The sequence below is a fragment of the Nicotiana attenuata genome, chromosome 6, assembly GCF_001879085.1.
Source record: "Nicotiana attenuata strain UT chromosome 6, NIATTr2, whole genome shotgun sequence".
NCBI lineage: Eukaryota > Viridiplantae > Streptophyta > Magnoliopsida > Solanales > Solanaceae > Nicotiana > Nicotiana attenuata.
In genome coordinates this window covers 63756264-63770331 of record NC_031994.1, presented here as the reverse complement: position 1 = coordinate 63770331, position 14068 = coordinate 63756264, and the positions used below count along the sequence as shown (strand labels likewise).

General features: G+C 39.9%; 1 protein-coding gene across 1 annotated transcript; it reads left to right on the top strand.

Annotated features, from left to right (window-relative positions):
• On the top strand, positions 8402–9196 carry LOC109227900. The gene is made up of 2 exons (XM_019393093.1): positions 8402–8929; positions 9056–9196. Exons 1-2 carry the CDS (start codon positions 8402–8404, stop codon positions 9194–9196), a joined length of 669 nt encoding a protein of 222 aa, XP_019248638.1.

Sequence of the window (14068 nt, the reverse complement as noted above, 5' to 3'; positions counted from 1 at the left end):
CCCCCTATGGCTTTATTCTGACTACAGTTCTGGATTGGTGCAATGTGCCTCTGAAGAAATGGGAAATGGCCACAAGCAAGGATTACTTTGGCATTAACATTCTGCTTGCTTATGACTACTTAGTCAATGCCATCCCAAATGACTCTGGTTCATCCAAGAAGACACCTATCAACAGTAAAGTCAGGGCTCTTGTTCAGGAAAGTGAAGCCAAGGATGCTGAGATAGCTAGGCTAAAGGCTCGTGTGGCAGAGATGGAATCTGAGAGGGATGCTCTCAGAACTGAGCTTACCAAGGAAAAGGAGAAGAATGATGGAATTCTTCACAATATGCTAAATCTTCTCCAAGCCTAAAACCAACCCTCTAGCTCCCCCAAGCTTTAGGAATTCTAGCATTTATCTCCTGAACCTGTCTAGTTAATTCAGTGACCTAGATTAGGGATTTTTCTTTCTTTTTCTCATGTTTTGAATATTTTTGCTTTCTAGTTGTGGATTGCGGTAGCAACATATCTTCTATCAACGATATCTACTATTTTTGCTCTTGATTAAATGTTAATATTTCCTTGATAGTTTAAATATGTCTGCTTGATTACTGATGATTAATCCATGATTGCACTTGCAGTTGCCCTAGTGGCCATGAGTACTTATTAAAATCTGAGACTCACACTTTGTATGCAACTTTTTGATGATGCCAAAAGGGGGAAGAGATATTGTGATTTACATATTCTGAATAAGTAATATTTAAAACCTGATTAACCTGGTCCTTAATGATAAGTAAAAAGCATAGAGTTTGTCATCATCAAAAAGGGGGAATTTGTTGGCCCAAGTAAAAGTGTAGTTTTGAAGACTGACAAAAGAACTCAGACATGGACCATGTCCATCTTGTGAAGCACAGTCATGATTAATCCAAACATGTGAGACGCACGTGGAGGAGTTAAATCTAACTTATCAGAAGTAATATCTCCTGATATGATCGAAAAGGTTGCATATTTGGATAAGGAGAGAAAGACTCCTTACATGAAGATAACTCAGTTTAGGAAGAGGATATTGTTAGAGTATGAGATCAACTAGAACTCTTCCACCATAGAAGAGTAGCGTCTGTATCCCAGTCAATCTCTAATTACTAATCTATTAAATATCAGTGATGTTCTCTTTTACAGGTAATGCACATAAGCATAAGTTAAGCTTGAATTGAGAGCAAAATAGCAAGGCAATTTTGCAAGCAATTTATGTGTGATTCAAGCGTGCAATCCTGAAGCTACTTGAACAAGATAGAAGAACCAGTTCCAAGTGTCTATCTTTTATTCTAGTTCAATTGTAGTAGGTGATTTTACATTGTACCTTTTAGCTTTTATAGAAGCAATTGTATTAGGTACTTAGAGTGTTCAAGTTAGAGTTAACTTGAAGTTGTCGCAATAGTTGAGGCTGTGTGCCACAACGGGATTAGAGTTAATCCTTTTTACAAAAGAGTTTTTGTAGATGTAGTTTTATTGGCTCAGTGATTTTAGTGGAAGTTTGGGAAAATCCTACTGAGTAGTAGGTCGTGGTTTTTTCACTTTTTAAGCCAGGTGTTTTCCACGTAAAAATCTTTGGGTTCTTTATTTTCTTTACTTATTATTCCGCAAACAGTAGTAGTTGGAACACATAGTAGAACCGGGTCCTTCTATAATCAAGTTAAGCGAAAATTGGGTACCACACAAATCACCCCCCCTCTTGTGTGGTATTGAAGTATAAAACATAACAAGCCAAATGATATCACGAAGAACTCATAATGACCATAGCGAGTCCGAAAGGCTGTATTAGGGACATGCGATGTCCTAATCTTTAATTGATAATTGGTCAACCTCAAATAAATCTTGGAAAATACCTTGGCACTCTGAAGCTAGTCAAATAAGTCAACAATTTATGACAACAAATATTTGTTCTTGATAGTGACCTTGGTCAACTGCCGATAATCTATGCACATGCTCCTCTATTTGTCCTTCTTCTTTACAAACAACACTGGTGTAACCCAAGGCGAGAAACTAGGTCTAATGGATCTCTTTTCAAGTAAATATTATAACTGCTCTTTCAATCCATTCAACTCAACTGGAGTCATACGGTCTGGTAGAATAAAAATAGGCTGAGTGCTCGGAACTAAGTCAATGCAAAAGTCGATATCCATGTCGGGTGGATGCCCAACAAATCTATATGAAACACCTCTAGGAACTCACTCACCATCGGTACAGAATTCATAGAAGGCACCTCGACACTAGAATCACAGATATAAGCCAGATACGTCAAACACCCCTTCTCGATCATATGTCGAGGCTTCACATATGAAACCACTCTGCTGGTGGAGTGACCCCGGCGTGGCTAACGTCATAGTTTTGGCATGATAATCCAAGATAACGTGATATGGGGACAGTCAAGCCGTATAAATAATAACCTCAAAATCTACATATCCAAAAATAGAAGATCAACTAGAGTATTACAACCCCCAATAATGATCAAACAAGAGCGCACGATAGAATCCCCAAAGGGTGCAGACACATAGATAGGAGTATTCAAAGATTCACGAGACATATCAAAATATGAAGCAAAATAGGATGACACATACAAATAATTAGAACCTGGATCAAATAAAACTGAAGCATCTCTATGACAGACTGGAACATTACCTATAATGACCGCATCAGATGACTCTGCCTCAAGTCTAGCTGGAAATGCATAGCAACAGGGCTGAGCCCCACCAATCTGACCCCTACCTCTCGGATAGCCTATCACTAATTGTCCTCTATCTCTAGTAATCTAACCTCCACCTCAGGCTACCTAAAACCTGCCTCTAACTGGCTGAGAGGGTGGTAGAGCAACCGATGTCGGAATTATGAGATGAGTAACCTGCTGCGACATGCTACTCTGAAGTCTAGGCAATACCTCCTGATGTGACCCATAACTCCACACTCAAAGCACTCTCTCTACTATCATGGCTGCTAAAGCTGGGATTGACCCTGACGATATGAATAACCATTGTGATAGATTTGAATCAGTGGTGCACTAATATGAGCTGAAGGTGCACTGAATGCTCACTGCTCAAGATGAGGCTATAAGAACCACGACTGCCTAAAGCACCGTGTGATACCTGAAGTGTTGACTGAACTGTCCTGACAGGATGGCCTCTGCCAAATAAACCCCTGCCTCCTAATGAGGAACCACTAGAACCACCGAAATGACGAGGTCTCTTTTCAGATGTCGCCTCCCTAACCTGGCCAAGAATCCTCTCGATCCTCCTAGCAATCTCCATAAGCCGAGTAAAAGAAATATAATCCTTGGTCTCTCTGGCCATTTGTAGCCTAATACCATATGTAAGGCCGTCAATGAATCTCCCCACCTCGTCCCACTTAGTAGGGATCAGGATAGCCTCATCGCGTGATAAATCCACACATCTGGTCTCATACCGAGTAATGGTCATGCTATTCTGCTGAAGGCGCTCAAACTGGTTGCGAAATCCTCTCTCTGAGTGATGTTAATGAACTTCTCTAAGAACAACTGTGAAAACTGAGCTCAAGTGAGAATAGGTGAACCTGTAGGCCTGCCCACCTGCCACCACCTCTTGGAAGAACCAAGCATCTGAAACATTATGAAGTCAACTCCATTGGACTCCACTATGCCCATGTTACGCAATATCTCATGGCAATGGTCTATGAAATCCTGGGGGTCCTCAAAAGGTGTACCACCAAAGCAAGGGGAAACAAGTTCGTAAACTTGTCCAACATATTCAGCTCCTTAGCTAGCATCACGGGTTTCTCCTTGGGTTGTGTAGCAATAACGGGCTGAGCTACCCCAACTGGTAAAACTACTGGTGTCTGATACCCATAATCCATATGCTCTTGAGTGTGAGTAGCGGGAGGCTGGACTCCTCCCCTGGCCTGAGAAAAGGTTGGTGCTACAGGGAATACACCAGCTTGGGCCACACTCTCCATAAGACCAATCGGGCAGACTAGGGCGTCCTGAAGAACTGGGGTAGTGATGAACCCCTCGAGAACCTGAGCTGGTCCTACTAGCTCGGTTGGCACATGGATCTCCCCCTCCTACTCGATCCGAGGTTCGACAATATGTGTTTCAATGTGTGCTCTAGGCTGACCTCTGCCTCTAGCTCTACCTCGACCCCGGCCCTACCCCTGGTAGTGGTAGCATCCCTGGGCTCCGACTCCCGATCAACTATGGTAGTAGTACGGGTACTCACCATCTTTGAGAGAATATGAGTAAAATGATTCAAACTCAATGATAGAATAAAGTCGCAGAATAGAAAAAGAAAAATGTGAAATTTCCTAAAGCCTTATAGCCTCTAGAAGATAAGTACAGATATCTCTGCACCGATCATCAAGATTCTACTAAGCTTGATCATGACTCGTAAGACCTAGGAAACCTAGTGCTCGGGTACAAACTTGTCACGACCTAAAAATCCCAACAACGAGATCGTGATGAAGCCTAACATCCACTTGCTAGTCAAGCCAACATTAGCTAATCAGTTATCCAGTTTGACAATTTGAAAGTGAATGATTAAGAACATTAGAATGAAATAATTGTAATATAATAATCTGAAACTAACGCAGTCTAGTCTAAACATAGAAACTGGTGCCACAAGTACATGAGATGCTAAAAGTACTATAAATAAAGTCTGAATTAAAATAGAACTGTCTGAAATGAAATAAATAGTATAGTAGATAAGAAAGGGACTTTAGGGCCTGCGAACGTTGTGCGGCTCTATCTCAAGTCTCCTGATGAAACGGGTCCGAGAAAATCTCCACTAAGCGCCACTGGGTCCAATACCAGAATCTGCACAACAAGTGCAAAAACATAGTATGAGTACAACCGACTCCATGTACTCCATAGGTGCTGAGCCTAAAATCGACGAAGTAGTGACGGGGCTATAACAAGGCACTCAATATAAACCTGTGCGAGCATAATTAGAAAAAACGATAACGGAATAGAGAAGCAACAATTAACAAGAAAATCAGATTAAGAAATACACAATAGAGGGCCCCAGAATATCATCTATGCTAAGATTCACAACACAACACAGAAGCGGAATCAACAACCAAGAACAATCGTAATATAACTTCTCCATTGCAGTGAGTAATCCGGTCCACGCCTATATATACCACTACCGTAGCGGTGTGCAACCCAATCCCATATATAATCTCAATACCGTTGCAGCGTGCAACCCGGTCTTATCTATAATCTCAATACCGTTGCATCGTGCAACTCGATCCCACTATCACATACATATTAGAATAATACAACTATCTACGAGGTATCTCACAATATAACACAAAAAAGGAAATAAACAAATAAAGTCTCTAAGACAGTTCAATGTACATAGTAAAGTGAAATAGACTAAGTAAGGCAATTAAGCAAGTAAAGACATATGACAAGTAAAAGCAGCTAACTAACAACATATAAAAGCAATAATCAAGTAAAGGCGGTCGGAGATCAATTCTATGAGAAGGAGCTTAGCCAAACATACCTCAAATTTGCCTCTTAATGATACCACAATGATCCATCACACTAAACAACTTCAATCTACAACAACATAATCCAATGCAACCAATATTAGTAGCAAATTCCATAATTTTTTGCCGTCTAGTCACTTTTACCTAGTAGGCGGGGCAACTCTTCTCTCTCATGAAAAACCCTACGCCGAACGCCGAAACCCTAACTTTCATCAGGCCACTGGCCAGCCTCCTTCTGAGGTTGGTCAGTCGTCCACAAACCCTAAATAGCCTTCCCAAACCCTACTTCGATCCCTAACTATGCAAAATGTTATAGCCCAAGAATTAAATGCCCCCATGCACGTAGCCGCTCTAAACCTAAAGCCTGTTGAATACCTACATGGAGAACTAACGGTGCGATGGAAGAAAACATAAGTTGAGCGATCAATAATGCAACAAGGATTGCATCTTACAGTTTTGGGCAAGTTTGCCTATGGAAAACCAGTAATACAGGAGTTAAGGAAGGTTATGCCAATTCAATATGAGCTAAAAGGCCCATGCTCAGTAGGTTTGATTGAGGATACACATGCTTTGATAATGTTGTCGTTAATGGAGGATTACATGCACTTGTTGTCCAAGCTTAGCTTTTTATTTGAAGGCTCATGGTCATTATTGGCAGATGAGATGTACTAAGTGGAGCCCATGGTGGAAACCTAACAAGGAAACTCCCATTGCAATTGCTTGGATATCATTTCTGGACCTTCCTCCCAAATTGTTTGGTAAGGACTTCATGTTTTCATTAGCTAATGTAATTGGTAGGTCTCTTCATGTTGATTTGGCCACTCAAAATGGCACAAGTCCTAGTTGTGCTAATGTCAAAGTAGAGGTGAATTTGTTAGCTACACTACCTCAAAGGATTAAGTTCATTGAAGAGGAAGATGAAACTGGTCCTGAAGTATCAGAATGGGTGAAGATCAAGTACGACCACTTGCCTAAATATTGTAAAACTTGCAAGAAACAAGGCCATAATGAGAGTGAATGCTGGGTGATTCATCCAGAGTTTCACAAGAAATTTAATGAAGAAGGTGGTGATCAAGGAAAGGAGAAGAATATTATTGTGAAAAGTGACGTTGTTAGAACTACGACAACATCTACGAAGGTCCTAACAAGTGGTAAAATACTGGGCAAGCAAGTGCCAAATGCTACAAAGAATGAGTGGATGCAAAGGATGAAGAATAAATATCAAAGGGACAGTATTATATAATTGAAGAGGCTGGGAGTGGAGATGTTACGAACTCTTAGGAGTTAAAGGAGACGAAAAGCAAGGAATAAACTGGAAAATCTGATGATGTTGGAAAGGAAAAATCTAATGCTCTAGAGCAAACTAGTAATGAGTTTGCATTGTTAGAAGAAGGTGAGATTGAAGTTCAAAAATAAATAATGAAGGAAGCTGTGGAAAAGGTGTTAAACAAGGAGAAGGTTGAGGCAAAAAAGGTGAATCCTGCTTCTACTGGGAAAGGTACTCCAAAAAGGCAGGAGTTCAAAGTCCGGCAAATAAAATTCCTAGTCCTAGTGATGTTGGGATTGGGATTGAGGAGACAAACAAAAAGGAATCCACAATTGAGTGGGTTCATAGGAGATTTGCAACGAGTAAGGAGGAACTGAGAGAGATGAATGTTACATTGAATCATTCTTGTCATGAAATCCCATCGCAAACCTATGATGATTCAAACGGGAATGAAGCTAATACTGAGGTCAGTTCTGATAGAAGGTTATGGAGTGATGAATTTGAGATCATCGAGGTTGAAAATATGACAAACAATAGTACAAAAAGCAAGGAAGAAAGATGCATCATGATTTAGAAAGAAGCATTAATAGTAAGCCCACTATCTACAGTAAACCCTAGAATTGTTGAAACTAGGGTTGAGGGTGGAGAAGGGGCTAATCGATCATTAACTACTCTAATGACCGCAGGAGGTCAAGGAACTTATAAGGAACTTGGTAATGCAATTGGATCAACTAGAGAAGCCTCAGCTAAGAAGAGAACCAATGGAACAACAACTCCTAGAGAAACTGTTTAGATTTTTGATCGGTCTAGAGGGGTTCCGGTGGAGATTTTGGGGCAGGAAAAGGTTGACAAGGTATATGTTAATTTCTCTGATGATACAGTGATGGCAAATCAACAAATAGCTCAAGGCAAGACCACTGAACTCAATGGAACAGTAAAATTTTGGCAACTAGCTACAGTAATTTCTGGGAACCCTAATCTGGGAGATATGTATACACTTCAATTCAAAGCAATTCAGGAGGCTATGAGTGAAAAGGAGTTGAATGATGGGGTGCTGAAGGAAGTTACAGATAGGGCCCATGATCAAGTTGAGTTACCTGTCAATACAGGAATTTGTGAAACTCGCCATAGCAATAATGCCATTCGAATCGCTGCACCTACAATTGATGATCCTAGACTATTAGCTGGGAAAACATTTAGTGTCACCAGTGGCATACTGGCAAAGGGAGTTCTCATTAACAACAGTGGTGAAAAGGAGCTTGGGATGATTGCGAAAAGCCATGAATCAAATTTGGTAGCTCTTCAAGTGATAGGTGATGACAAGGACGACCAAGAAGATTTGGGTGAAGATATTGAGGAAGAATCGACAGCTGCAAACTTCCAACAAAGAGCCAGAGCTGGGGACATATCACCGAATAGTGTGGAAATGAAGAAGTCAACTGGAAAGCCTGCAAAGAAACAAAAGAAAGACAACAAGGACAGTGTACCTCAAATGGTGCAACCAAAGAGGACTGTGCTCTCTACTTCCAAATAATCATATGGATAATGCTCTAGTTTGGAATGTGAAGTCGATTAACACACAAAAAGCTTTCAATAGGTTGATTAACCTACATAGAAAGTACAATTTCTATTTGATAGGTTTGATGGAACCTTGGCAAGAAATTAATAAGCTAGAGGAGTATAGAAGGAAGCTAGGGATTCATTCTGCTTATGCTAATGTGAATGGTAAGATATGGGCTTTTGTGGATGAAGATACAAATGTTGACATTCTGATGAACATAGAACAACAAATGACACTTAAGTTGTTTCACAAAAATCTGAACAATGAATTATATGTGACATTAGTCTATGCCAAATGTGATCCTACAGAAAGAATTGAACTGTGGGATTTAATGTATCATTTAGCCTCAGATATGGAATCTCCTTGGCTTGTTGGAGGAGATTTCAATGTTATTCTATCTGAGGAAGAGAAATGTGGAGGACTACCTATTTATTTAAGTGAAGTAGAGGACTTTGCACAATGTGTAGATGCATGTGCATTATATGACCTAAGCTTTAAGGGGATGTTGTGCACTTGGTGGAATGGGAGATCTGACATTGACTGCATATTTAAGAGGCTTGATAGATACTTTGCAAATCAACAGTTCCTTGACCTTTTCCCAGCACTTGAAGTAGAACATCTAATCAAGTATGGTTCCTACCATGCTCCCCTCCTACTTTCCTATAACATTGATACAATCCTGATTAAGAAACCTTTCAAATTTCTTAATTTTCGGGCTAAGCATGAAATTTTTTAGAAGGTGGTAAAGGAGAACTGGGTGACTGATGGCATGGGAAATCCATTTATTCTATTTCACAACAAGTTGAAGAAGGTAAATGAAGCATTGGCAATGTGGAGTAAGGAGACCTTTGGAGACATATTTAAGCAAATTGCATGACTGGAGGATGTCATTAAGGTTCATGAGGTGGAGTTTGAGTTGAATCCAATAGTACAAAATGAAAAGGCTAATGTTAGAGGTAAAAGGAAAAGGCTACAGGCCAATAGTATACTGGATGATAATGGAAATTGGATAGTCACAAGAAGGAATGGCTAAGGAGGCAGTCGACTGCTTTCAAGCACAGTTTACTGAAGAAAATATTCCAACAAACTTTGACATCATACAACATGTTCCAAAGATGATTACTGAAGAGGAAAATGAAAGATTGTGGGCTAAATCTACAATGGAGGAAGTCAAGGCAGCAATATTTGACTTAAATGGATATAGTGCCAGTGGTCCAGATGGATTCACTGGCCATTTTTATCAGGCTAGCTGGAAAATAATATGTGAAGATGTGCTCAATATGGCTAGGGCTTTCTTTTGTGGTGCTGAGCTTCCAAAATTCATCACTCACACAAATCTTGTATTGCTGCCCAAGAAGAAGACTGTAGCTACATTTTCAGACATGAGGCCAATCAGTTTGAGTAGTTTTTCTAACAAAATCATATCCAGAGTAGTTCATGAGAGATTAGTAGATCTACTGCCTTCTCTAATATCTCCCAATTAGGCAGGTTTTGTTAAAGGAACGAGCATTGTGGAGAATATATTATTAACTCAAGAGATCATAGCTGACATTAGAATGAGATGATAGCCATCTAATTTTGTTATCAAATTGGACATGGCAAAGGCTTATGATAGAGTCTCATGGTTGTTTTTGACAAAGGTGCTGAGGCAAATGGGTTTTGGAGAGGTGTTCATTGACATGATCTTTAGGTTAGTGTCCAACAACTGGTACTTTGTTCTTTTGAATGGCAGGCCAATGGTTTGTTCAAATCATCAAGGCGAGTTAAGCAAGGAGATCCTCTTTCTCCTTCATTATTCATTCTAACAGGTGAAGTACTTGGAAGAGCCTTGGATGCCTTGTTTGACAATCCTGACTTCATAGGATTTGGTATGCCAAAGTGGAGTCAAAACATCAACTAGCAGATGACACAATTACTTTTGTTCTTCTCACTATGGGGTAGTGGAGCTTACCATGAATGTATTATAGGAATATGAGGCAGCTTCAGGTCAGAAGATCAACAAGGAAAAGTCCTTCTTTTATATGCATGAAGGATTGCCTGCAGATGAAGCCAACACTTTCCATTTGATCCCATAATTTCAAAGAAATCCCTTCCCATTCACATATTTGGGATGCCCTATAGCCTGCAACAGGAGGAAGAACGATTTCTACAAGGGCATCCTTTTTAAAGTTCAGGAGAGGCTATCATCATGGAAAGATAGGTTATCATCAATTGGTGGCAGGGCAGTTTTGATTACACAAGTGCTTGAGAGCATGCCAATTCATCTCTTGTCAGCTCTGATCCCACTAGCATATGTGATCAATCAGTTACACAAGATGTTTGCTAGGTTCTACTGGATCAATTCAGGCAATGGAAAGGCTAGACATTGGGCTTCATGAGACAATCTGTGTCTGCCTAAAAGTGAAGGAGGTCTTGCTTTGAGATCCTTACATGATGTGGCTAAGGAATTGTTTGCTAAGCTGTGGTGGAACTACAGAACAAAAGATACACTATGGTCTACATTTATGAGGAACAAATACTGTAAGAAGATTAATAAGGTGCTAGTCCCTTGGAGAAATGGATCCCTGGTTTGGAAGAAAATGCTACAAATGAGAGAGGAGGTGGATCATCAAGTGTGGTGGCAGCTGAAGAATGGAAGCTCTTACTTCTGGTATGATAATTGGACTGGACTTGGTGCTCTTTACCATGCTTCAGGTCCAAATCATTGGTGTGATGAATTCATAAAACATGTGGATGAGGTGGTGAGAATAGGACATGGAATGAAGTGTTGTTGAGGGAGCTATTGCCTGAGGAGTTAGCTGACCATATCTTTGAGACGATCACACCTTCTGCACATCACTCAATGAAGGATAAGCCCTTGTGGAAGCTAGAAACGAATGGCTAATTTACAGTGAAGTCTGCTTGGCAATACATAAGGAAGAGAAGAGATGAGAGCAAGCTATACAAGTTCTTTTGGGTGAAGGGACTGCCTTTTAAAATTAGCTTCTTCATGTGGAGGTTATGGAAAACAAAGCCTCCTTTGGATGATTGGTTCCAAAGGTTGGGATACATTATAACTTCAAGATGTTGGTGTTGTAGGCATCCTAAAGAAGAAACATTACCTCATGTCTTCTTGACATCTCCAGCTACTAAATTTGTGTGGAATTATTTTGGGGCTCCTGTTAGGATCAAAACACAAGGGAAGCAATTGGTACAATTGATAAACTAATGGTGGAACGAAGCAGGAAATACAAGTTTGAAGGCAGTATATAAAGCTATGCCAAGCTTGATTGTTTGACACTTGTGGGAGAGGATGAACTCCGGAAAGCATGGGAAAACAATATCTTTTAATAGGAAGATTTATCAGATTTCAAACTCCATCCAAATGCTGCTGAAAGTGAGAAGACCAGGCATCAAGGGTGTCACAGCAAATTGGCCTGACCTACATGGGAAGTTAGCCCATCATGTTTCAAAGCTGAGATATACAAAGGTTATATGGCAATTACCTATTGTGGATTGGATAAAATGCATTACGGATGGGGCTTGTAGAGGTGACAATGAAATTGCTTCATATGGTTTTTATATAAGAGATGGAATATGAGACCTCATCTATGCCCAGGCAGATGCAGAGGAGGCAACAAACAATATAGCTGAGGCACAAGCAATTCTGGAGGCCCTAAGGTACATTATTTAAATGCCATTCCCTCCATGCATAATTGAAACTGATTCTCTACTTATAAAGAATGTGCTGGATGATATTTAGGAACCACCTTGGAGCACGACAAACCAGGTAGATGAAATAAAATTATTATTGTCTAGGGATGTATTCCAGCTAGCTCATATACTGAGGGAAGGCAACAAGTTAGCTGATCATCTAGCTAACTTGACCTTGGACCAGCAACATATACAACAGGTACACTCATGTCGGGAACTAGACATTCAAGGGAGGAAGATAATGAACAATGACAAACTTCAAATACCATACTTAAGGGTAAGAGTTGCCAAGCCAAATGCTAATTAATGAAGGAACTAATTGATATGGAGAGTGAAGGGGAGATAATAATAATGAAGAGGAGGAGGAGAAAGTATTATGGACGAATGAGGTAAATGATAGGGGAAGGAGAAAACATGACCCTTCCAACTCAAATCCTAAGGGAGGAGAGGAGGAAGGATTTTTTCTCTAACATGTTTGTTAATTTTGTAGGTACCTTGGAGGGGGTTTGGCTCTATCTTTTGGCCATACCTAGTAGGGTGATATTAGTATATTTGATACTCAACCCCTATAGGTGCAACCACTACATAGGTCAGCACGATTATTCTATAAAAAATGCAAAGAGATGTTTGCGCACAAGCCTATGCTACATGAACCATTACCATGTTCACTGTGGAGGAAACAGAAAGAGTTACACTAGGAAATGCATGTCCCTTTGCATCTACCCCTTCTTGAGGATCACACAAGGTATGAAACACACAGTCCATTAAGTCTCAAGAGCCAGTGTTACACGCAAGGATTGTCTACTGCCCACATTAGGTAAACTTGGCCATGGGTTGTACAGCGTTGGGTGGGCAATTTCAGCGAGTATTGGAGGAGCTCCCATGCACATGATGCATCTACTACACATAAGGAACCTACATATAACAGGTTTGATACCAGATTGTCCTGGTACGATCATGCAACTTGGTGACAAAGTCGCAACAACGTCCCTTCTGACTTGAACTGGACAGGTATCTTAGAATGCATTTCGTGAAAATTGGGGAACAAGCAGTCCTATTCAAGTTTAGATACCAATTATGGACATCACATGAAGATCCCACTTGACCAAGACACCAAGTGCAACTACCCAGATTCAAACGATGAGAATGCAGTCCTTTCAAAGAGGTGCTGCAAGTTGAAGTCAGTTAGATTGATTCAAGATTTATGGTTATTAAATCTTTTTGTACTATCAAAGGTTTGTATCACAAAAGACTTTGATATTAGGTTCCATGTACTTTCATTTTTGCGCACTTATATTTTGTAAGACCTCCAAACACATGTTGTTTTATTTTTGATTATTTTAATAAAAAATACCTAGGCAATCAGCCTAGTGGCACATTTGCCTAAAAAAAAAGTAAAGGTGATCAATAAATGAAGGCATGGATACATGAAAAGACATAGCAAATTGAGGCAAATAATGAATGAATGCATGAATTTAACAAGTGAAGGCAAGTAGCAAATAAAGCACATAACGAGTAATAACATGGAATAAAAGAGAGCATGGGATAAATGGAAACATGCAATTAAGTAGACCTCCCCACATGGTTAACCCATGCCAATGCATATATACTCTTCACCTTGAATATACGCCGTCCTCACACATAAATCACGTAGAAAATAGACCAATCATGTCCTAATTCCCTCAAGTGAAGGTTAACCATAACACTTACCTCTTTCCGAAATCAAATCAACAATCAACCACGGCTTTTCCTTTAGAAAAAGTCTTCAAACAAACTAAATCTATCAAAATATCATTCAAACAATCCAAAAAGAGCTTTAGAAACTTCCCGCAAATGAAATTGTTCAATTTTTAAATAAATTGAAAAAGTCATCAAAAAGTCAACTCGGGTCTATATGGTCGAAATCTGAGATTCCGACCAAATCCCGTTTACGCGTTCGCCCCCGAGCTCAGATATGTGATTTGTTTCAAAATCCGACATCAATTTGATGTCTAAATCTCAATTTTATAAATTTCCAAATCCTACCCAAAACCCCCAATTTCTACCTTGAAATTCA